The sequence below is a fragment of the Natator depressus genome, chromosome 23 (genome assembly GCF_965152275.1).
Source record: "Natator depressus isolate rNatDep1 chromosome 23, rNatDep2.hap1, whole genome shotgun sequence".
In the NCBI taxonomy this organism is placed as follows: domain Eukaryota; kingdom Metazoa; phylum Chordata; order Testudines; family Cheloniidae; genus Natator; species Natator depressus.
The window spans coordinates 10,962,307-10,986,666 of record NC_134256.1 but is presented as its reverse complement, the minus strand read 5'-3'; the positions used below and the strand labels follow the sequence as shown (position 1 = coordinate 10,986,666).

At 46.3% G+C, this 24,360-nt stretch overlaps 1 protein-coding gene across 1 annotated transcript in view; it reads left to right on the top strand.

Annotated features, from left to right (window-relative positions):
* Positions 1 to 20,659, top strand: part of LOC141976326 (butyrophilin-like protein 9) — a 30,074-nt gene extending 9,415 nt beyond the window's left edge. The window contains exons 2-11 of the mRNA XM_074937261.1: positions 507 to 615; positions 3,964 to 4,311; positions 5,544 to 5,819; positions 7,337 to 7,438; positions 8,853 to 8,909; positions 11,641 to 11,667; positions 14,021 to 14,047; positions 16,863 to 16,883; positions 18,498 to 18,524; positions 19,209 to 20,659. Coding sequence (XP_074793362.1) covers positions 546 to 615; positions 3,964 to 4,311; positions 5,544 to 5,819; positions 7,337 to 7,438; positions 8,853 to 8,909; positions 11,641 to 11,667; positions 14,021 to 14,047; positions 16,863 to 16,883; positions 18,498 to 18,524; positions 19,209 to 20,332 — 2,079 coding nt within the window. The 5' untranslated portion in view covers positions 507 to 545 and the 3' untranslated portion in view covers positions 20,333 to 20,659. The remainder of the gene's footprint in view (positions 1 to 506; positions 616 to 3,963; positions 4,312 to 5,543; positions 5,820 to 7,336; positions 7,439 to 8,852; positions 8,910 to 11,640; positions 11,668 to 14,020; positions 14,048 to 16,862; positions 16,884 to 18,497; positions 18,525 to 19,208) is intronic.
* The last annotated feature ends 3,701 nt before the right edge of the window (positions 20,660 to 24,360 follow it).

The window sequence follows — 24,360 nt, the reverse complement described above, 5'->3', positions numbered from 1 at the left end:
CCGGGGTTCTGGGCTCCTTGGTTTGTACAGCCTGGATTGAAGCTTGTGCTGCTGCAGCTTCACTGCTCGAGGACTCGAACTAGCGAGATTAAAGAGCTCACAGGCAATGCCTGCAGCCTAGACACGCCCTGCGTCTCTGGCCCATTGTGCCTCAGGGAGAGTCAGTGCCTCCAGCAGCCCTGGAGAGGGCAGGCGCTGTGCCACACTTGGACAGCAGTGGTGCTGGAATCACATGGCCTTGCCCTCCCGGAGCACTAGGACTATGACAGTGAGTGCCCCTTCCACCACAGCAAAGGTTCTCATGTGATCTACCCCCCCCCCCACTCACTCCCACACTGGCTGTACGTAGTGACACCCTCACATATTGTTCAGCTTTCCCTGCAACGTACCGTGACACAGGGGAAGGGAAGGAACAGCCTGGTGTATTTCAAGGGGGAATAACGAGAAATCAGGTGTCTTGTATTTCTGAGCATCTGTGTCTATTTTGATTGCTGCTCTCATTTCAGATCAGCTCCGTGACTCTTCCCACATGAGCTACCAGAGGCATGGAGCTACGGGGACAGCTCTCCAGCTGCTTGTTCTGTGCCACACTCCTAGCAGCGATTCCCTTTTCAGGTAATAGCATTGTCGGTAAAACACTTCGCAGCACAAAATCCCTGGAGAGAGAGACCCTAAAACTGCATGAAACCCCTGCTGGTATCTGTGTTTCAGCAGAGAAAATGTTTCTGTTTGTGTTACTGAGACACAAACAGGCGATTCAGGAGGCATTTGGGGATCTGGTCCTGGAAGCATCTGGGTGCTCTCAGCTCCTACTGAGCTTGGCATCTCACAGCAGGTTCTCAGCACATTGCCAGTTTCAGACTCTTTGTTAGCCCCGGTGTCATAAATATAAAGGGAAGGATAAACACCTTTAAATCCCTCCTGGCCAGAGGAAAAACCCTCTCACCTGTAAAGGGTTAAGAAGCTAAGACAACCTCACTGGCACCTGACCAAAATGACCAATGAAGAGAAAAGATACTTTCAAAGCTGGAGCGGGGAGAAACAAAGGGTTCTCTCTGTCTGTGTGTTGTTTTTGCCAGGACCAGAGCAGGAATGCAGGTCAGAACTCCTGTAAAGGGTTAATAAGCAATCTAGCTAGATATGTGTTAGATTCTGTTTTGTTTAAATGGCTGACAAAATAAGTTGTGCTGAATGGAATGTACATTCCCGTTTTTGTGTCTTTTTGTAACTTATGGTTTTGCCTAGAGGGATTCTCTATGTTCTGAATCTGATTACCCTGTAAGGTATTTACCATCCTGACTTTACAGAGGTGATTCTTTTACTTTTTCTTCAATTAAAGTTCTTCTTTTAAGAACCTGATTGCTTTTTCCTTGTTCTTAAGATCCAAGGGTTTGGTCTGTGTTCACCTATGCAAATTGGTGAGGATTTTTATCAAGCCTTCCCCAGAAAAGGGGGTGTAGGGCTTGTGGGGATTTTGGGGGGAAAGATGTTTCCAAGTGGGCTCTTTCCCGGTTATATTTTGTTAGACGCTTGGTGGTGGCAGCAATAAAGTCCAGGGGCAAAAGGTAAAATAGTTTATACCTTGGGGAAGTTTTAACCTAAGCTTGTAAAAATAAGCTTAGGGTTTTTTTCATGCAGGTCCCCACATCTGTACCCTAGAGTTCAGAGTGGGGAAGGAACCTTGACACCCGGTTTCTCCAGTGAGATGCTCAGTTCATTATGGACCTGCAGTCAGTACAAGGTGGAGATGTATGATTGGTCTGCTCTGGGGATCTGCTCCAATTCTAGCCATCGGGGAAAGATGACCAGTGCAAAACCCTTGTATAGACAAAAAAAACCCCACCCCCGCCACACACACAATATGGCTTGGTTGAGCTTATCCCAGTTTTAAACTGGATATACAGCACTAATGGAAATGACATCATGCTCTGTCTATATTTAGACATTTGTGCTGGTGGCTGATGGCTGGAATAGGGCAAACACAGGGTTGAAATTTTGATTTGAAACTTTTGTTTCAATAGAAAAATGTCCTTTTCCCAAAAATAAATTTACGTTTTTTCAACAGACCTCCTTCCCCATCAGATTATCAGTTTGGGATTTTTTCCCCTCCTTTTTCTTTTCTTTTCTTTTTTTTTTTTTTTTTTTGCCTTTCTTCATTCTCTCCCCTCTTTTCCAATTTTACCACTGAAAAAGGAGAAAAGTGAGAAAAAAGCAGACAGCACTCCTCCCCCCCCACACAAAAAAGAAAAGAAAATATATTTTATTAGACCATTGGGAAAAAATGGGGAAAAAAGCTCTCATAGAGCAGCCCTAAGATCTCCCAGGGAGGCTCTAATTCAGTGATTCTTAACCTTTACTGCAGCCTGCACCCCTTTGGTTCTCAAAATATGTTCTCGCACCCCTTATCAAAAATCATTGAAATAGGTCAGTTCTTTAAATCTGTTTGTATATTACTGTAATCGTTAAAAAATGTGTAATGTTAATAAATACATAGGATTGATGAAACAAAGTAGTTGTACTTACGTGCCTGTGCTTAATTTGTGTTTTCAATTATTTACCTTCTAAAAAAATCTGGCATGTCTCACACACCCAGAAAGGTCATCTCGCAACCCCAGGGGGCGTGTGCATCCCAGGTTAAGAACCACTGCTCTAATTATTTGGTATGTTTTATCTGTTATACAATGTCTTGTACACTGATGGTGCAATAACAAAATGTATCTTCATTCTTCTTCTTTGATTCCCATCTGTCAGCTCAGCAGCTGTGATTAGGGGTGGGTGATGTCTTTCCACCACTTTCTGTCTTGAACCAGCTTCATGGCTTCCTTTCTCTTTTTGTTCTATGTCATTGTATCTACCCAATGCATTCTCAGTCTTCCTCTATTTCTAGTTCCTTGCACTCTGGTATGTATTGACAATATGGTATCCTTTTCAGGTCCATTCCTGACACATGTCCAAACCATCGCAGTTATCCTTCTTCAATCTTCTGTAACAGGGTTGTTTCTTGTCCTAGACATTTTCTTCTCATTTCATTTTTTAAAATTTTCTGCAGTCTTGAAACTCTCAGTATACCCCTCAGCCAGTTCATTTCTGCAGGCAATGTCTTCTGTTTGTTAGCTTTCCTCATACTCCAGCGTTCCAATCTGCAGCACAGTATCGGCATGAGAGTTTCTTTGTTATTGAAATGTATTGAGGCTTCCAGATGTTGCAGTTTTCCAAATGCAGTAACAGCTAGTCCAATTTTTCTTTTTACGTCATCTTCACAATTCCCATGCTTTGATACTAGTCCTCATTTTTTCTCACTTGTTCTAGTTCTTTGTCTCCACCTTTGATCTTTATCTGTTCCTCTTGTCTTCCAATTGCCATATTTTTTTGTCTTCCCTGTGTTGATGTTCAGTCTGAATTTTCTCCTTTCCCAGTCTAGCTGGTCAGTAATTCTTTGTAATTCCTCCTTGGTCAATGCTATGAGTCAATATAACCTGCAAAACTCAGGTTCTTAACAATAAGAATGATCTTAGATCCTTAATAAACAATAACAAAAGCATTCAATTGCATATTTGCAGAGTATTTCCACTCTTAAATTTATGAAGATAAATTCCTGTCCCACTGCTTAGAATTCATGTCTATTACAGACACCCTCAGTTTTGTTCTAGACAAACCCTCAGGGTACGATTACACTGCAGTCGGAAGACTGATTAAGCTCAGGTAGGAAGCTTGAATCTAGCTAGCTTGGTTAAAAATACCATTGAAGACACAGCTGCATGAACCCCTGTGTGAGTTAGGAATGTGAATATGTACCCAGAGTTCAGGGTGGGTTTATACATCCAAATCCCATGCCACCATGTGTTCATTGCTCTTTTTACCCATGCTAACTCGATTCAAGCTAGCACTGGAATGCCAACTGAGCTGCAATCCCTCCTCCAGTTGCAGTGTGGACTCTCCCTCATTTAGGTTTGCTTCTTTCAGAGAGTTTTGAAGTCAGCTCATCCCCAACTGTCACTGGCATCGTCGGCCAGGATGTGGTCTTACCCTGCCAGATCTCCACTGGGACACAGCCAAACAATATGGAAGTGCAGTGGAAGAAAATCATCCAGGCACTTATAGAGACTGTCCATGAATACAGAGCCCAGCCAGGCCAGGATGTGCCAGGGCCGAACTACCAGGGCCGGACCATGCTGTTGAAGGATGGATTCACCTCTGGGACTGTGTCTTTAAAGCTGAAGAACGTCCGACCAGCCGATGGGGGAACTTACAGCTGCATTGTGAAGTCTAATGAGTGGAGCGCTGATGCTGCAACCGAGCTTAAAATTGCAGGTTGGTGATTTCATTGGGCAGGATCAGATTTTGCCTGTCCACGATGCAGATGTGCAGTGAGGAGAGGGCACAAGGAGCCTTGTCCCGCTCTGTGAAGTGTATAAAGGCCAGGCAGAACTCCAGTCCCTGTCCCTCCCAGTGCCCTGAGGGTGCTGAGCAGGAGGCAGACCGACCTCAGCCCCACATGAACCAGCCCGTGGAACTGCTCAGCTCTGCAAGGGGCTGCAAGCTGCATGTAGCAGGCTGTGTACACCTAGGAGCTCTGGGGTAGGACAACTCCCCACCAGCCCCTTACTCTAAACTGTGCCTGTACGGAGCAACTGAACCCCAAACACACGGAATATGAAACACTGGACCTGATTTTCAGTCACACCAAGGACTTCTTATGCTGCACTGTCAGTGTAAAGGGGTCTTAAAATGGGCAGAAATGGCCCCTTGAGAATAGGCCCTGGGCAGGTCTCTGGCTGGCTTAATGGCTTTGCACCCACTCAGCACCCAGCCTCCAACAGAAGGGCAGATTGGGATGTGTTAGGCACCTGGGCAGCGCACAATGCACCATGGATGTGCTCTGCTTACCAGGGCCCATGGGGACAAGCTGCTCTAACGTACACCAGGGGGCTGGGCAGGCCTTACCTGGCCCCAGAATACAGAGAGAGTGAAGGTGGCTTAAAGCCCTTTCTCTCTTCCATCCTTGCCCCAAGTGCAGGGACCAGGGAGCGGAGAAACAGGCCCAGCCCTCTGAGATCCCTGTCTAAGGGATTGTCTGTGCTTCAGTGTAGACTCACACTACAGCAACAGGAGGGGTTCTCCCATCACTATAGTGAATCCATCTCCCCGAGAGGAGATAGCTAGGTTGACAGAAGAATTTTTGCATCAACCTAGTGCTGTCTATACTGGGGTTAAAGCAGTTTAACTGCACAACTCAAGGGTGTGGATTTTTCATCCCCCCCAAGCAATGAAGCTGGGTCAACCTAACTTTTGAGGGTAGACCTGGCCTGAGAATTGGCATTGGCATGTGACATTTTGGAGGCCAGGCAGCCATACAACTTGCTATTTATTGTGGAGACTCGTCATGATCTGGAATTCCCAGGAGGATCAGGTGAAGAATTTATTTGAACTCCAGTAACAAAAACACAGAAACTGGGACAGTGTCCTAAAATAAATCCATAACAAAGGGACAATGCTGTTTCCCTGAGGATAGTCCCTTCCTAATCTTTCTCATCTTGTTTTAGCTGTTGCTTCCGTGTCCATCGACGTGCTGGGTCCCCAGGACCAGGGGATTGAACTAGCCTGCAGGTCAACAGGGTGGTTCCCTAGCCCTGAACTCCACTGGGTTACAAAGAATGGGCAGGATCTGCAGCCTGTGACCAAAACAGAGCAGGATCATGAACTTCTGTTCAGTATTCTGAGTCACGTCACCGTCCTGGGAGAGGAAACTGGAGAAATCAGCTGTGTTATCCAGAACAGCCTACTGAAAACAGAACAGAAATCTGTCATTCTCCTCTCAGGTGAGCCCTGTGCATCACGCTTTAACCTTGGAGCTGCTTCTCTGCCCAGAGTCATGTCCCATCAGGCTCTAGTGTCCGTATTATCGATATAAGAATGTGGCAGAACACAGCTTCTCACATAACTCAAAAGGATACTGCCCTAATACTGTTAGAAGGGCCCCATTGTGTTAGATGCTGTACAAATAACTAAACTAGACAGTCTCTGCCCCAGAGAGCTCACAGGGTAGGATTAGAACAGGAAGAAACATATAAAAGGGTAAACTGGGTGGAAAAGGCAACAGGAAAAGAGGTAGATTTTGGCTGCTGTGTGACTTTGTGGACAAAGCACTGGACTGGGACTAAAGAGAGGTGGGTTCTGTTCCCAGCTTCGCCACTGGCCTGCAGGGATGCCTTGGGCAAGTCACTTCCCCTCCCTATACCTCAGTTTCCCCATTTGTAAAATGGGGATAATGATATTGCTCTCTTTTGAGATCCACTAATAAAATACACTATATAAGAGCTAGAGATGATTATTACTAATTATCAGTTGTCTCAACTCACCATCTGTCTCACTGTTCTGATGACTCATTAGAACTTGGATAAATTAATCAGTTGTTTAGCAGCAGTCAGAGACCAACTTCTAATTTTTATTCCCCCAAGTCATCTCTCTCTCTAAATCTGATACCCACTCATTTGTGTGCACTATACCAGCAATGGAGATTGGACAGCTTCAGACTCCAAACTGGTGTGAAATAACAGCCAGTCCAATATGTCAGAAATCACTACACTGAGGAACAATTCCCCCAGTGCAGAAGGCTGAAACAAGGTTTATGAACTACATTAGTCCTATGTAAGTCCAAGAGGTCTTGAACTGTCCACGTATCCTGGGATTAATGTTACCTCTGAAGAATGTGCCGGGATGTTCATTGATCATTCAGGGCAGTGTCTGAAAGTGATTTTCTTGATCTTGGCATGTAAAATCTAGAATCAGTGGGCCAAATCCTCTGATGGTGTAAATGGCAGTAGTTCTACTGCCTTCAGTAAAGCTCTGCTCATTACACTAGCTGAGGATCTGGCCCGTTGACTCCAATGGAGCAGGACCAATTTACATCAGCTGGAAATTTGGTCCAGTGTCTTTATCATTGCCCAAAATTGCTAAGGACCCAGGAACACATTATGGTGATCTCACTGACACTGAATAGCACATTGATCTGAAATTAGTCCCATTGGTTTGAAAGGGTAAGATACAGTTCACTGTGAGGAAGGTGTGAGAAGATGGTCTACAGAAAACAAGCAGTATAAGAGCAGGAATGAACTTGGGATATTCAATCTGGCTCTTCCTTACTCAAGAGCTAGATTATCAGATGGTGTAAATCAATGACAATTTACACCAGTTGCAGATCTAGCTGATACTCTGTACTGCAAAACCAGTCAACTCCTGTACTTCACACCTCCATGGAGCCTAACTCATTGTTCCTAAGTATGGGGAAGAGATGGCATGGTTCCAGGGTGACCTTTTTTATATATTGTTTTCAAAGGTGATATTTTCCCTCATGTTTCTCCATGGCTGGCTGCATTCTGGGTGTTATTTACTTTCAATCTTCTTGCGATTGGTGCCTGTGCCTTTTTCGGATATAAAGGTAAGTGCATGTTTAAAGTCCATCCACAAAGGGGGAAATAATAATAATAAAATTATAATCAACTGAAACACAAACATCAAACTAAACTGAACTACAATGTTTATTGGTGCTCAAAAAGACTTCAGGGTTGGGTTGGCTTTTTTTATGTTTGTTCATCTCTGATTAACATCTAATTCCAGAAGAAGAATTTTTTTAAAATGCTCTGTTCTAGTATTTTGAATAGGAGTAGGAAGTTATTTTACCTATATTTTTGGAACTGGTGCGAGTGCTGCTGGAATCCTACACTGTGTTCAGTTCTGGTGCCCTCAGTTCAAGAAGGATGTTGGTAAACTGGAAACAATGTTGGAAGTGCCACAAGAATAATTAGAGGATTAGAAAATATTCTATAGATTGATAGACTCCAGGAGCTCAACCTGTTTAGTTTACCAAAGAGAAGGTGAAGCGGTGACGTGATCACACATTTTATAACTTACGTGGGGAACAAATATTTGATAACAGGCTCTTCAGTCTAGCAGATAAAGGCACAACAAAACTGAACAACTGGATGTTCAAGATACACAATTTCAGACTGGAAATACAGCATACATTTTTTAACAGCCAAGTCCATCCACTTTTTAACATGAGCATAGTTTGGGGGGCAGGGGGCACTGTTGCCTCCCCAAACTGCAAGCCTTGAGCAGGCACGGGGCAGCGCAGACAAGGGCTGCACTTCACAGTCCCTGTCTGCAGTGCCAGGGTCTTCCCAGTGCCGGCCCCTCTCAGTGGCTACACCTCTGCTCCTCCTCTTCCCCCACCATGAGTCCCTGTCCCCTATCCAGAGCAGAAGCCAGAACCAGGCTGCTGTGGGGAGCCCCAGAAACCTCCATCTGCCCTAGCTGGTGTGCCCTGGTGGGTGCAGACACAGGCCAGGGACTGCTCTTGGGCCCCCTAGTTCCCCATCCAGGGTAAGTGGAGGGTCCGGGGCTCTCCACAGTGGCCTGGGTTCCTTGCGCGGCTCTTACCATGGTCCAGCTCTGGCTCCAGCCTGGCCAGGGGTCAGGGCCTCAGGGGAAAGAGGAGGAACGGAGGTGGGGCGACAGGGGTGGGGCCTCGTGCCCCCTCCCCCACTTCTATTTCTCACACTGGTTCAATAAAATTAGAATATACATAAGTGATGCCTATTTCCACAAGTCTCAAATTGTTCATGAAGCATTTTATGTTTCTTGTTCCTTCCCTTCTCTTTAACCCTTCAGCTTCCTCTGTATTTAAATTCTTCCTTCTGCAACCATAAATAGTATATCAAATGTGCACTGTACTAATCGTATTTTCTACTTGAATAACACAAGCACTTTGGTGAATATTTGTTTTATTGTATCTCTTTGGCACCACTACAATTTACTCAGCACACCAAAAACTTTGATTCTTAATCTTATAGTCAAGCAGAAGAGGTCTAAGAAAAAAACATCAAAAGAAGAGACTTTATTCCTAATGGGTAATGTATTTCTCTTTCTTAAGTTATCCTCGATGTGTTTATACTCAGTTTTGACATCTCTGTTTTAACTGTAATGAATTTTTCTTGCATGATTTTTACATGTATGACACTTGCTCTCCTATCATAACTTAAAACATTTAATAAAGTTATTAAACAAGATAATTTATTTTTAATATCTATTTCGCTCATCAGTGGAATCTAATGACTATTTCTTCTTGAGAAATCTGTCTCCCTTGCTGATTACATGTTATAGGGTAAGATCTGTACAGCCTGACAGCTTACCTTAAATGTCTTACGGCATCAAATAAATGTCACTAAGCCAGAAGACAGCATGTCAGTCATTGCACTGATCTCAAGGAGCATGTGTAAAATAAGCTCATCTCACACTCTTTAAATGGTATTTCCTCCTCTTTCCGTATCCCCACCTATTTTCACACCTTGCTTTGTTAAATCTATTTCAGGGGCCGATCCTGTAAAGCTTTATTTGCCGTAGTGCACCACCCCAAATATGAAATCAGAGAGGTGTGAGCATGCTCTGGGTCCTTGAGCAGTATCCCCAGAGGTACAAAGGGGCAGGATAATGAATCCCACCCCTGGGAAAGGGACATAGTTCAGTGGACATATATGGTGTAATCTTGGCCCCATTGAGTTTGGTGGTACTTTTGACACTGACCTCAATGAGCGAGAATGTCACCCACAGTCAGTACATAATAATCGCTGCTTCCCCTGAGGCAGTCTGGTGCAGTGTGGTGTAAGACATGAGCAACTGCAATTCTGTTCTTATCTGTGCCACTGGTTTAATGACTGACCTTGGGCACGTCACAGCGCTGCTCGGTGCCTCAGTTTCCCCAAGTGTAAAATCGGGACAATGACACTCCCCTCCCTTGTAAAGTGATTTGGGATCAAAAGATGAAACACACTAGATAAGAGCTAGGTATTATTATTATTACCCTTCAGGATCCAGCTGTGCTCCCTAGCCACAGGGTCAGGCTAGGCCACAGAGCTCAGCTTTTCCCACCATCGGCCCAGGGTTTAGCCCTAAATGTGGAACAAAGAGCCAAAATGAGGGGTATAGTTTGGAAGCAGGAAGCTTGAGATAGATTTAAATGGACTGAAAGAGACAAGGATGCCACAGTTACAGGTTAGCTGCTCCTCTGGTCCCTCTAGAACAGAGATGGGCAAACTAAGGCCCGCGGGCCACTTCCGGCCCATGGGACTGTCCTGCCCAGCCCCTGAACTCCTGGCCCGGGATGCTAGCCCTCGGCACCTGCCCTGCTGTTCCCCCTCCCCCACAGCCTCAGCTCACAGTGCCGCAGGTGCACTGCTCTGGGCAGCAGGGCTGCGAGGTCTTGCCTGACCCGGTGCTCTGTGCTGCGCGGTGGCGTGGCTGGCTCCAGCACCAGGTGGTCCAGGCAGTGAGGTAAGGGGGCAGGGAGCAGGGGGGTTGGATAGAGGGCAGGGGAGTTCGGGGTGGTGTTCAGGGGGCGGGTGTATGGATAGGGGTTGGGGCGGCCAGAGGGTGGGGAACAGGGGGGTTGAATGAGGGCAGGGGTCCTGGGCAGTCAGGAAGGAGAGGGGGGGTTGAATGGGGCGGCGGGGGGCGGTCAGGGGACAGGGAGAAGGGGTGGTTGGATGGGGCAGGGGTCCCGGGGGGGCTGTTAAGGGACAGGGAACAGAGGTGGTTGGATGGGGCAGGAGTCCCAGGGGGGCCATCAGGGGGTGAGAAGCGGAGGGGGGGGTCGGATAAGGGGCGGGGGCTGGGCCACACCTGGATGTTTCGGAAACCTGATGTGGCCCTCAGGCCAAAATGTTTGCCTGCCCTTGCTCTAGAACAGGGGTCTCAAACACGCGGCCTGCGGAGCTATTTGCTGCAGCCCGCCAAGCTCCCCGTGCCCCCCCCCCGCCCCAGTTATTTTCTGCAGCCTCCAAGCTCCCCTCCCCCACCACCCTCCCAGCACGCCATGTCCCCGCTCCTCTGCCTACCTCCAGGTGCTTCCTGCCACCAAACAGCTGTTTGGCGGCGCTTAGTTCTTTCCAGGAGGGGGTGGGGAGGAGCAGGGAGCCATGTGCTCTGGGGAGGAGGGGGAGAAGAGGCAGGGCTGGGGTGAGGATTTGGGGAAGGGGTTGGAATAGGGGCGTGGAAGGGGTGGGAAGAGGTGGGACCTCATGGAAGGGGTGGAGTGGGGATGGGGCCAGAGTCAGCGGGGAGGGGTGTGTCAGTGATGCAGCCCTCAGACCAATGAACTAGTCCTCATATGGCCCTCGTGGTAATCTGAGTTTGAGATCACTGCTCTAGAAGCTCTCTTGGCTTTACCTTTTCAAATGACAGGCCTGGTGCCTTCACTCCTCTCAGGGTGGACTCCCGTGATTCTCCCACTCACAGACAAAGTCCTCAGGCCACAGCACCCCTGTTTACAATTTGTGTTTCCTTAGTGGGCCCAACTCTAAGGACAGATCACTCTAAGGAGAGTGATCACTTTAGATAAGCTATTACCAGCAGGAGAGTGGGGTGGGAGGAGGTATTGTTTCATGGTCTCTGTGTATATAATGTCTTCTGCAGTTTCCACAGTATGCATCCGATGAAGTGAGCTGTAGCTCACGAAAGCTTATGCTCAAATAAATTGGTTAGTCTCTAAGGTGCCACAAGTACTCCTTTTCTTTTTGCGAATACAGACTAACACGGCTGTTACTCTGAAACCTGTATATTAACATGTCATTCTCTCCCATACAGACACTGAGAGGAAGGCATTGGAATCAGGTACAGTAAAAATTACTGTCAGGGCCGAAAATGTCAGATATGGATTTTCATACTATGATTAATTAGAAACTGTGAGACATAAATACTGTGACATGTATCACAGACAGGGCAACATAGCACATGGGGCTCTGGAGTAGATGCCGGGAGAGCCAGGGCTGTAATCCTGCCTCTCCTATTAACTTCCTGTGTGACCTTACACAAGTCACTTACCCTTCCTGCCTCAGCTTCCCCATCTCCCCATCCCCCATCTTGACACTAAACTGGGAGGAGCGGTAGATACACTGGAGGGTAGGGATAGGATACAGAGGGCCCTAGACAAATTAGAGGATTGGGCCAAAAGAAATCTGATAAGTTTCAACAAGGACAAGTGCAGAGTCCTGCACTTAGGACGGAAGAATCCCATGCACCGCTACAGACTAGGGACCGAATGGCTCGGCAGCAGATCTGCAGAAAAGGACCTAGGGGTTACAGTGGACGAGAAGCTCGATATGAGTCAACAGTGTGCCCTTGTTGCCAAGAAGGCCAATGGCATTTTGGGATGTATATGTAGGGGCATTGCCAGTAGATCGAGGGACATGATTGTTCCCCTCCATTCGACATTGGTGAGGCCTCATCTGGAGTACTGTGTCCAGTTTTGGGCTCCACACTACAAGAAGGATGTGGCAAAATTGGAAAGAGTCCAGCGGAGGGCAACAAAAATGATTAGGGGACTGGAACACATGACTTATGAGGAGAGGCTGAGGGAACTGGGGATGTTTAGTCTGCGGAAGAGAAGAATGAGGGGGGATTTGATAGCTGTTTTCAACTACCTGAAAGGGGGTTCCAAAGAGGATGGATCTAGACTGTTCTCAATGGTAACAGATGACAGAACAAGGAGTAATGGTCTCAAGTTGCAGTGGGGGAGATTTAGGTTGGATATTAGGAAAAACTTTTTCACTAGGAGGGTGCTGAAACACTGGAATGCGTTACCTAGGGAGGTGGTGGAATCTCCTTCCTTAGAAGTTTTTAAGGTCAGGCTTGACAAAGCCCTGGCTGGGATGATTTAGTTGGAATTGGTCCTGCTTCGAGCAGGGGGTTGGACTAGATGACCTCCTGAGGTCCCTTCCAACCCTGATATTCTATGATCTCTAAATAGCGATAATACTACTCATCTGCTTCCAAGGAGTTTTGTGAGGATTTGTTTATAAAGCCAGACGGGTGAAGTTCGTTCCCTCCTATGCGGAGAGCCAACGCAAGACCTACATGACACTCAAAATAGGACTTAAGTGGAACTTAAGTGACTTAAGTGGTGTATAGGCATTATGTGGGCCCTCTCCACTGGGTTGATTTCACATAGATAAGTATCATTAGTGTAAAAAGCCACCTGCAGTTTGGAAGAGCAAAGAAAAGCACATGACAGGGGAGACCAAACATCTAACACTATTCATTATTATTATTATTACTACTGTGTTTTAACTGTAGTCTCTTAAAATCTCCTCCACACTATCAGAGATTAATTGAAAATCTTTCTTTTCAACTAAATCCACTTTGCCTTTCCTATCACAGACTAGTTCATCTGGGAAGTCAGCGCTACAAATACATTCCACTTTGGTGGGCGGTGGGGGGAGGGGGGGAGGAAACAAACAATTCCCTAAGTGAAAGAATTAGGCAGTGTTCAAACTTTTAAATGTAAACAGGTCATGGCCTTATCTGCATTAGAAAAAATTTTGCCAGTATAGCAATCTGGTGGCTAGGTGTCTGATATTTTTATGGGATAGCTATGTTAGTGTAGATGCAGTTATATTGGCAAAAAAGTGCTTTTGCCGGTATAACTTATTTTACTTGCTGAACCAGTATAAGCTACATTTTTTTTGCTATAATAACTGGGACTTTTGCTGTCTTAATAATGCAAACATATCACTCTCCTCATTGATATTGCTATACCAGCAAATCCCTCCAGTGCAGATCTGCCCCATATAAAGCTACATCTACACTAGAAATGCTACAGCAGCGGAATGGATTCTTCCACTGCTGTAGTAAATCCGCCTCTCCAAAAGGCAGCAGCTAGGTCAATGGAAGAATGCTTCTGTCAGCCTAGTGCTGTCTACACTGAGGCTTAAGTCAGCTTAACTCTGTCTGTCAGGGATGTGAATTTTTCATATACCTGAGTGACATAGCAGGATCGACCTAACTCTGTAGCATAGACCAGCACTTAGATGTAAAAATTCATTGTTTACCACATTTACAGAGAACATTAGTCTTCCCTTTTTCTATCCACAGATTCACAGTGTATGTATTTCTCAGCATGAGCTGAAATTTCTGTTTTAAAATATTAAATTGGTAATCAATTTTTTTTTCGTTTTCCTTTTTACAGAGTGTCAGGAGCTGAAGGAACGACTTGGTAGGGCTCATTTTATGGTACAGAATAAATAAGCAGCTGTAATTGTACAATGTAGACTGAATTATGGATAATTTGGAAACACCGGTATATAAAGGAATTCTAGGGATATTATATGAAACAGTGAGTAATACATAGTATCAACAGATAAGTTTATTCAGTATGCTTGCTAACAGTCTATCTTCTAGGGGATATCCTTACTCTCCATGTTTGATCTAAAAACTAATAGAAAAGTTTCAGCTTGGTGATTGTAAATAATCATAACATTAAACCTACTGAACTGAGTTTCTTCAGACTTGGTTTAGTAACCCCTCAACATCAAGCTATGTTTAAAGATTATATTCACTGTTGTGGCAAGGCACCTCCTTCACCTCACCGGACTGAGCGCATACCCTCTGGTAGTTGTGGGAGAGGTGGCTGGAATAAATCAGCCCCACTCCACAGGGATTTTTTGGGGGGGGTTATTTCTCACTATCTTCCAGGTAGGCCTCAGGGAAGGCCCAAGGAGTGCTCCTCCACCAAACAAAAGAAATTCGCAACACAATACAAAGGAGAATGCCTTTCCCTACTCCCTCACTGGTGGGGGAGAAAGGGGGCCTTGTTATTGGTCCTTGGTACCACTCTTTCCCATAAACAGGCAATCAGGTAGATAGCTTCCCCTGTGGGGAGAAGAGCAGCCTCCCACCCTGGAGAAGCCTTTCTCCTCATTGCCCTTAGCCCTGCAGCAACTTAGAATCACAGAATCATAGAATATCAGGGTTGGAAGGGACTTCAGGAGGTCATCTAGTCCAACCCCCTGCTCAAAGCAGGACCAATCCCCAACTAACTCATCCCAGCCAGGGCTTTGTCAAGCCTGACCTTAAAAACTTCTAAGGAAGGAGATTCCACCACCTCCCTGGGTAACGCATTCCAGTGTTTCACCACCCTCCTAGTGAAAAAGTTTTTCCTAATATCCAACCTAAACCTCCCCCACTGCAACTTGAGACCATTACTCCTTGTTCTGTCATCTGCTACCACTGAGAACAGTCTAGATCCATCCTCTTTGGAACCCCCTTTCAGGTAGTTGAAAGCAGCTATCAAATCCCCCCTCGTTCTTCTCTTCTGCAGACTAAATAATCCCAGTCCCCTCAGCCTCTTCTCATAAGTCATGTGTTCCAGTCCCCTAATCATTTTTGTTGCCCTCTGCTGGACTGTCTCCAATTTGTCCACATCCTTCTTGTAGTGTGGGGCCCAAAACGGGACACAGTACTCCAGATGAGGCCTCACCAATGTCGAATAGAGGGGAATGATCACGTCCCTCGATCTGCTGGCAATGCTACTTATACGGCCCAAAATGCCATTAGCCTTCTTGGCAACAAGGGCACACTGTTGACTCATATCCAGCTTCTCGTCCACTGTAACCCCTAGGTCCTTTTCTGCCTAGCCACTCGGTCCCTGGTCTGTAGCAGTGCATGTGATTCTTCCATCCTAAGTGCAGGACTCTGCACTTGTCCTTGTTGAACCTCTTCAGATTTCTTTTGGCCCAATCCCTCTGTATCCTATCCCTACCCTTCAGCATATCTTCCACTCCTCCCAGTTTAGTATCATCTGCAAACTTGCTGAGGGTGCAATCCACGCCATCCTCCAGATCATTAATGAATATATTGAATAAAACTGGCCCCAGGACCGATCCTTGGGGCACTCCACTTGATAACAGCTGCCAACTAGACATGGAGCCATTGATCACTGCCCGTTGAGCCCAACGATCTAGCCAGCTTTCTATCCACCTTACAGTCCATTCATCCAGCCCATACTTCTTTAACTTGCTGGCAAGAATACTGTGGGAGACCGTATCAAAAGCTTTGCTAAAGTCAAGGAATAACACATCCACTGCTTTCCCCTCATCGACAGAGCCAATTATCTCATCATAGAAGGCAAACAGGTTAGTCAGGTATGACTTGCCCTTGGTGAATCCATGCTGACTCAAAAGCATTGAGTACATTAGCTTTTTCCACATCCTCTGTCACTAGGTTGCCTTCCCCATTCAGTAAGAGGCCCACACTTTCCTTGACCTTCTTCTTGTTGCTAACATACATTTTTTACATTTTACATTTTCTGAGCTGAAGGCATTGCTTTTACCACTATTACCCCGGGGGATTTGTCTAAACTTCGTAGATTCTCCCCAGTTCACCTAGTGGAGGAAGGTCCCTCTCTCTTAACAGAAAAATAATCTGGGAAATAGCCCAGCTCCCAGCACAGCCACCAAAAATTCAGGGAAAGATGTCACTTTCCTCCTCCCCTTGGAGAGGAGCAGAATTTAGGGGAGACTGTCAGACTCCAGAGGTTCAAATGGGAAAACAAAAAGCAGTGTTGCTCTTCTGAGCTCCAGCCACTTTGGGGAAACTAATGATTTGTTTAATAACAGATAAAGCTGTAAAACCCAGTGAATAAACTGCATTTATTTTGGAAATCTGGGTCCCTCACCTGTGCTCTTACCAATAACCCATCTCTCCTTGGACCACGTCTATGATACCAAGACTCTGAGCAGCCAGTGGAGATGAGCTACAGCAAGGACTGAAACATTAACTATATAAATAAAGCTATCATAGCTTTTCCTTTTGTTTTGCCCTGTAACGTGTTTCAATCAGACTTTGCCCCTTGCCCACTCCTATGATATTTTCCATGGGCAGGGACAATCTATCCCTCAGTTCAAAAATCTCTATATGTGCTGTATGAAAACTGAATTATGTTAGTATTTTTCCTACACTTATGGAATCATCCAGTAAACTCAGCCCTTTGCTCTAATAAAAGTAAATAATACCAGATCTTTCCATTGCAGGCAGAGCAGTCACAGAACTAGGTAAGTCAAGACATTTTTTGCTTCATGTCTTTTTATATATAACTTTGACGCCCAGGGGGTCAGCAGCACCAGGATTTGATCCTGGAGTTTCATGCAACAGCCTCTGCTGCCCAAGCTTAACGACCTAGCTCCTTAACCAAACCTGTCACAGGCTTATCAAGTTCTAGGTGCTTAGCCAGCACTAGAGTGAGACAGAGTGACATACTGAGTGGGCATGGCTTACGTAGACAAATATCCTACTCTGAGCAGAAGCAATATGTTCTCTCAGTCCTGAAGTGCTATCAACAGAGTGACCCAGGAAACAGGGCTCTTAGAGAGTCACGAGTCTGTCTCTAGCTTCCCGAGGGGCTTTTAGGAAGCCACTCACGGTTTCTGGGTTTCAGATTCCCCATTGGGAAACACAGACGATGACATTGGCTGAGTGGACATTCAGGGCCTTGTGGGGTGGTTCTGCTACATAAGAGATCAGTGACCCAGAGTCTAGGTAATGCCTGGTGTAAGCCATTTAATTACAGAAATATACAAAAGTCCTGCTGTTGCTCTGAACAGGAGTGTGAACACAGAGCATGAAGGCCTTTTCCAAAATCCCAAGCCCGGCACTCCAGCTAGTCCTGTACCCAAGAAACCGCTATCCCTCAGCCTCTGCTTCCTCACCTGGGTCACACACAACTGCTGCTGCTTATTCACTGCAGCTGCTTAAACACACAGCCTTCTGATAGGCCTCAGCCTCTGTGTTTCCATCTGAGGAGACACCATTTGTTCCACACTCACCCCCTGGCCACATGGCCTGTCAGTTCTATTCAATGTTAGTCTCCTTTGTGTCCAGCTGTTTTGCACTACTGAAGAGTTGTTCCTACTGTTAGACACAAAGATTTTAGCCCCCTGCCCCCACATTTATTCCAACAAGCTCCATGGTTGTCTTGTCTCCAAGCAAGGGTGAAAGTGAGCCAGTATAGGCTAGTATCGCATACTGGTAAGAAGCTGGTACCGGCCCGTACGCAACCCACGTTAAAGCGCTGCCGCGGCAGAGCTTTAATGTCATTGCCTCTTTTGCCCCCCCGGGCCACCGATGAGGAAGGGGGGGAAAGGGCAGTTGCCCCGCGGTCTGCAATTTAAAAGGGGCCGAGGCTCCCAGCTGCTGCTACTGCGGCAGTGGCCGGAGCCTCGGGCCTTTTTAAATTGCTGCTGGAGCCCCAGGAAGCCGGGGCCAGGCAGCGTGGATGGGCTGGCTGGGGGAGGCTGACCCGCAGCCCCACCCCTTCTGCCCGAGGCCCCGCCCCTTCTGCCTGAGGCCCCGCTCCTTCTGGGGGCCGGAGCCAGCCCCCGTACCAGTTAGAAATTAATATTACTTTCACCCCTGCCTCCAAGACTCCAGTGGCACACGGTAACAATATTCACTTTCCTTTATACAGCACTTTGAGATCTACAGATGAAAAGTGTAGTATGAGAGCTAAAGTACTAGTCTAATCATATGCTGGTTCTGAAGCCCTTCACCTTTGCAAGTATTGTCACTGGAGTCAATGGGACTTTTCCTGAGTAAGGACTGAAAAAACTGGCCAAATATGAATTCTCACTGTCTTGAGGTCCATTAACTTGGTAATACTTCTTTTGCAGATTTCAGGAGGGCTCGGAGCTACATGGGTGAGTTGAACTCTGTAATTAGACTGTGTCACCTTATTAGGGCTATTTTTCCAGACCTTGGGAGAGCAGGAGATGGCAATAATGAATGAAGAATTGACAGACTTAAGGTCTGGATATGAAGGCAGGATCTATGCTAATAGCAGATACTAACATTTGGAGGGAGTCTCTTTCTTTCTTTCTTTCTTACATATTTGGCTCATACAGTCAAAAAGCCGGTATTTGTATATCAATCAAATATGAGTTGTACATTTATGTTCTTTTTTAATCAGATGAGTGGGATCTATTTATAACTGTGCAGCTCCTTCAGCCCAGATCTAGTGTTTTTCATACACTAAAATAAAGAGAATATATTTCAAGTATATCCCTAATGTGGGGATGCCACTATCTTGATTCAGGCAGCAAAGGCTGGAATCTAGTTTCCTATCACAAGTAAAACAGGGAAAATTGTTACCTAAATATTTGCTTTCATATTAGAAGCTATTCCTTTTCTCCTCAGGATTTCCTCTGATACTGAGATCTGACACACTTGTGGCTAATGGGGCTATTCTGTTCCCTCTGCTATGGGATTGGGGGGGTCCCTGACTGACCTGTAGCTAATGGGGTTGGTCTGGTGCCTCACCTGTGGGATCAGGGCTTCCCTGAGCAACACGTGGCTAATGAGGTTATCTTGCTCTCTCGTCCCAGTTCCTGTCACCCTGGATACACATTGCAAACATCCTGAACTCACCGTGTCTGAAGATGGCAGAAGAGTCCAGCATGACCCCCCATCCCCAGGGCTGGCTGCCCCCTCTGGGTCCCTGCTTGCTGTGGGGAGGGAGGGGTTTGTGGCCAGGAGAGATCGTGGTGGGGAGGGCAAGGTTTGCAGGTGGTACTGGGAGGTGGAGGTTGGGGACAGCCTGGACTGGGAGCTGGGGGTGCTGAGTGAGTCTGTGAGGGACACAGTGAGACAGGAGAGGCTGGAGAGACCCCCTGAGGGGGAGTGCTGGGTTCTGGGGAGATCTGAGGGGCAGTATCACCCCAGGGAGGCAGACACTGTGATCCAGGACTGGGGTGTGAAGCCAAAAGTGGTTGGAGTGTATCTGAATCTAGAAGTGGGGAGTCTCTCGTTTTATAGTGTCAGTGGAATGGCCTTTATCCTGGAGATTCCTGTTGAATGTTCTCAGAGATTGTTCCCATTCCTCAGCCCTGGTTACTCTTCAGGGAGGGACAAGGGGGAATCCCTCAGCATCTGCCCCCCCAGCGACTGGGATTTATTGCAGAAATTAGGGAATAGTCAGGGAGACACCACAGCCCCTGCACAGTCTCCTGCCCCCAAAGATGGGGAAGGAGCTGGAAACAATACACGTTCATCTGCATCAGGAGAAACATCCCCAGCCTCTGGAGATTCCCCTGCCCCTGGAGATGGGGATGAGAAAGAAATCAGCACTGTGTCACTTGTGAGAGAAAATACTCCAAAGCTCCAGCCCATCAATCAGTTCCCAAAGAGGAAAGAAGATAAAACAGATCAAGAATATACACATCTAGAAACACACTCAAAAGCAGAAGGGGGGAAAGAAAAGCCAAAAGCCAGAGGTCGAAAATTCCACCTGAAAGATATTTTCCGAGTGGGCAAAGACAATCATAAAGAGAAGAATGCTCAGAACTTGAATCCAGAGGTGATCTGTGTCACTGACTCACTTGTTCCAGGGATTCCAGGACCAGGAAATATGATGGGGGAATCAGACCCAACCACTGACACCTTGGGAAGAACTTTGCCTGAAAGAAAAAGTGGGGAAATGGAGACACTTAAGGACTTTTCTCCCCCCTGAACTCAAATGGAAACTACAATTAGTGCTGTTTTAAAACTCAAACAAGAATGTTGTAATTGGAGGGAACTACATCAATGCTACTGTTAACTTTCAGAATTTAAATACACGGAAGTTAGGGAAGGGAAGTTTTTTCCATTAACATTAACATATTGCAGACATACACACTCTGATCCTGCCTGTGTTAGTGGATCGCAGAATGAGGCACTCTGTATATAGGACCAAATTTTGATACCCTTACTCATGTGGAGTAACCTCTTAGTTCCATTAACTTCAGTGAGACTAATCCTAGGGTAAGGTACCATGCAGCATGAACAGAGGCATCAGACTCAGGCCAGTAATAAATAGTGTGTGCAGTGTGGATGAGTTACTGTTACTCAGAGAACTTTACCTTTTGCACTTCCTGACTTTTGGTCTATTTACATACTCAGTAAATAGGGCCAATATTTTTCAGAGAGGGAGAAAAGGTGCAAGGACCACTGCTGCACATGCTGTTGAGGTGAGCCAATGCTTGTTTGGTTACTTAGACACCTTAAATAGGTAAATGTATGTGCAAATGGCTAATTTACACTTGCAGTTGTGGTAACTGTATCTGCAAATGTTAGTGTACAAAGGCACATCCATATTTTACAGGGAAAGTGGGCCTCTACATTGGGACTCTTAGGCCATGTCTACACTACTGGCTAAATCAGCACTGCTGCGATCGATGCAGCAGTGTCGATTTAGCAGGTCTGGTGAAGACACACTAAGTCAATAGGAGAGCACTCTCCCATCGGCGTCTGTACTCCACTTCCCAGAGAGGTGGAAGTTAGCGTCTCCAGTCAACATAGTGTGGTATAGACATCCCGTAAGTCAACTTAAGTTATGTCGACTTCAGTTACAGAACTCTGAGTAACAGTAACTCATCTGGACTGCACACACTGTTTATTACTGGCTTGAGTCTGATGCTGAATGGTACCTTACCCCAAAGTTACATAAATGAAGTAGTGTAACTTAGATTGACTTACAGCGTGAGTGCAGACCAGCCCTCAGTGTTAGCACACCCAACTTTTAAGTACCTAGAAAATCACTGGGAGTCACAAAGCCTGAATTTGGTGCCCAGGTTCCCTGTACAATGCATGGGATGAGATAAGCACCTAAGAAAGGAATGAACAAAAGCCAGCACACTAGGCAGGAAGCCTCCTGAATTAGGTAATTGGCGTAAGGTTGCCATACATCCAGGTTTTCCCAGATGTTGACTCTTTTTTGAGCCTTTATCCTGTGTCTGGGCGGATTTTTCAAATAACAAGCAATGTCCGGGATTTTTGCAGAGCAGTCGTTGCAGCTCAGAAAGAGTAGTGATTGGTCCACTTCCTGATTGGTCCCTCCCCTGCATCTGCAGCTGATTGGTCCATTTCCCAGCAAGCCACAGCTACCAGATCCCACCCACCCAGGCCCCCAGTCCCAGCCCTGGGGAAGGGGTCCCACAGGGAGGTGCTGACTGATGGATGGAGCTGCATCCTGGCCTTGTGCCAGCTCCCCTGCCACCATGACAGGGAGCAACACTGCCCTCCAACTCCAGTAAATACCCCTGCCACAGGTACCTCCTCCAGCTCCCACAACTGTACCCCCCCTTTGGCTCTCCCTTCCCCCTCTCAGTGTCCTCTTTTTGGGAACCTGAAATATGGTAACCTTAAATTGAAGATGCTGAGCTGAGGGTTGTATGCTAAGCTTCCCCCTCCCCTTCAGGCAGTTCCGCACCTATGTCTGGCCTGGAAGGAGGCCTGAGCTCTGCTTGCCATTCTCAGGTGAGAATCCTCTCCTGGAATTAGGCACCTAAGGCATTTCTTCTTTGTGCTGGAGGAGGCCTTCCCTCATAACTGTTAGCCTAGTGGTTAGGGTACTCACCTGGGATGTGGCAGACCCAAGTTCAGTTCCCGCAGTCCCTGATGACGAGAAGGGCTTTGAACAAGTATGCCCTTATCACTGAGCTACAGGATATTCTCAGTGGCTTGCTCCTCAGCCTCTCCTACTGAAGTTGTTCCAGTGAGAGTGCAAGCATGAGAATGACTCTCTAACCTGGTGGTTAGAGCACTCACCTGGCAAACCAAGGATCTTGTTCCAATGACTCCTTAATGATTTAGTTGGAACAGCTTCAACAGGAAAGATTAAAAGAAAACAGAAAGTCTTATAGTCCACTGACTAGGGCACGCACCTGACAAGGGGTAGAGTCCAGTTCAAATCCTTTTTTCTTATCAGGCAGAGGGGGGACTTAAACCAGGTGTCTCCCACACCCAAAGTCAGTATCCAAACCACTGGGCTAAGAATTACAAGGGAGTGGCTCCTTCTCCTCTCCCTTATACTTTGTGTGGAGTTAGGTGGCCTCAGAGCATACCCACTGGATCAGGCCCACAAGCAAGTTAGGTGGAGGAAAGTCTGTCTTTTCCTGATTTGTACATCACGCTGGGGCTTGGGCGTCCACGTGCCCAGAGGCAGGAACATAGGCACTGAGGCAACATTTACTTCAAAAATGTAGGTGCTGTGTGAGTTTAGGCACCTATATGGTTTGGGGACAGCTGAACGGGGGCTTTTGTAAATCCCAGTGGGACCTGATTCTGGGATTTAGATGCCTAAAGTGTCAGTTAAGTATCTAACTTTGTGAATATAGCCCTAGGGGAGTTAGGAGCCATTTCCAAAAGGTGCCCTAGGCACAAAAGGCCATATTTTAAAAGATATTCAGACACCTAAAGACACAGGTACATGGGATTTTCAAAGGTACCTGACACTCATTGATTTCAGTGAGAGTTCTGCACCCATAGCACTTCTCAAAATCCTACTAGGTGCCTGTAACAGACTCACCATGCTGGAGGTGCCTCCTTGCCACAGTAAAATCCAGCATTGCAGTAACTCCCCCTGCCACCTCCCAAGGGCTCTGGTGGGCTGGTGTGGTAACTTAGTCCTCCAGCTGAGATACACTCAGTTTTATCCCCTCTTCCAGAGCAACCCAATTCCAAACCCAAAAATGTCCCACAAATCAAAAGCAATAAATACCAGATCTGCCACCCAATAGAGAATCCTTCCGTGCTCTCCCCCCACGAACTGCTGCCTCCCAGGCCTTTCTCCCTGGAGGCCCGGTTCCATTCAAGCCACTGACCCTCAGGGCAAATTCCCTGGATTCCTCCCCCTTATCTGTTCCCAGGCTAGATCCTTACCCCCATCTGTCTAGGTACAGATTTGCTTTTTCCAGCTCCTCCTTCTTTCCAGGGTACCTCCATCGCAGGCATGGCTCAACCCATCTACCTTTAAAGGGCCAGCCAGCCTGTTATTGTGCCTATCTGCATTTCCAGACGCCTAGATATCTTTTAAAATCTGTCCCTTAGTTCCTAAGGTACTTGAGAAACAAGAACTGCAGCTCCCAAGTCTCTTAAGTGCTTCTGAAAATTTTACCTCGTGTCTTTATGTTTTAAGAGTTGAGCAGCTGTTTTGTAGAGAGTTGTGGTAGCCAATAAGAGAAAACACACACACACATTGTGTCATCTGTAGACCTTATTTTTGTTCTTTCTTCCTTTGTTTTCCTGAATCTCAAATAAAAGCTCATTTTACACTGACAATGCTAGTGCGTGTGTTGCACTTTGTGTATGGAAACATAACACAAACTCTGAGAGTGAGGCTGGGAATGTAAAGCACTAAGAGGAACTCAGATAAAGTGAGGACACCATGAAAAAGTGTCCTTTTTTATTTTGATTTTGATTGTATTTTCATTACATGTTATCAAAGACAGTGGCAAGAACAAGTACTTTGTAACTAATACTCATTGCAAAAGTGACCTTTCCAGCACTTAAATATTTATATTTCCTACAGGAACCTAGTACTCTCACACATGTTTAAAAAGAACTATGTTCCAAAACCAAACAACTTCTAGGTGGAAAAGGAAATAAATGGAATAAGAATTAATGAATAATTTAAAGAGAAAACAAAGGCAAATGGTGAGGGGGAGATGATGATGCCTTTATTGTACGGTGCTATTGTAATCAAAAGGGTAAGTTTAATAT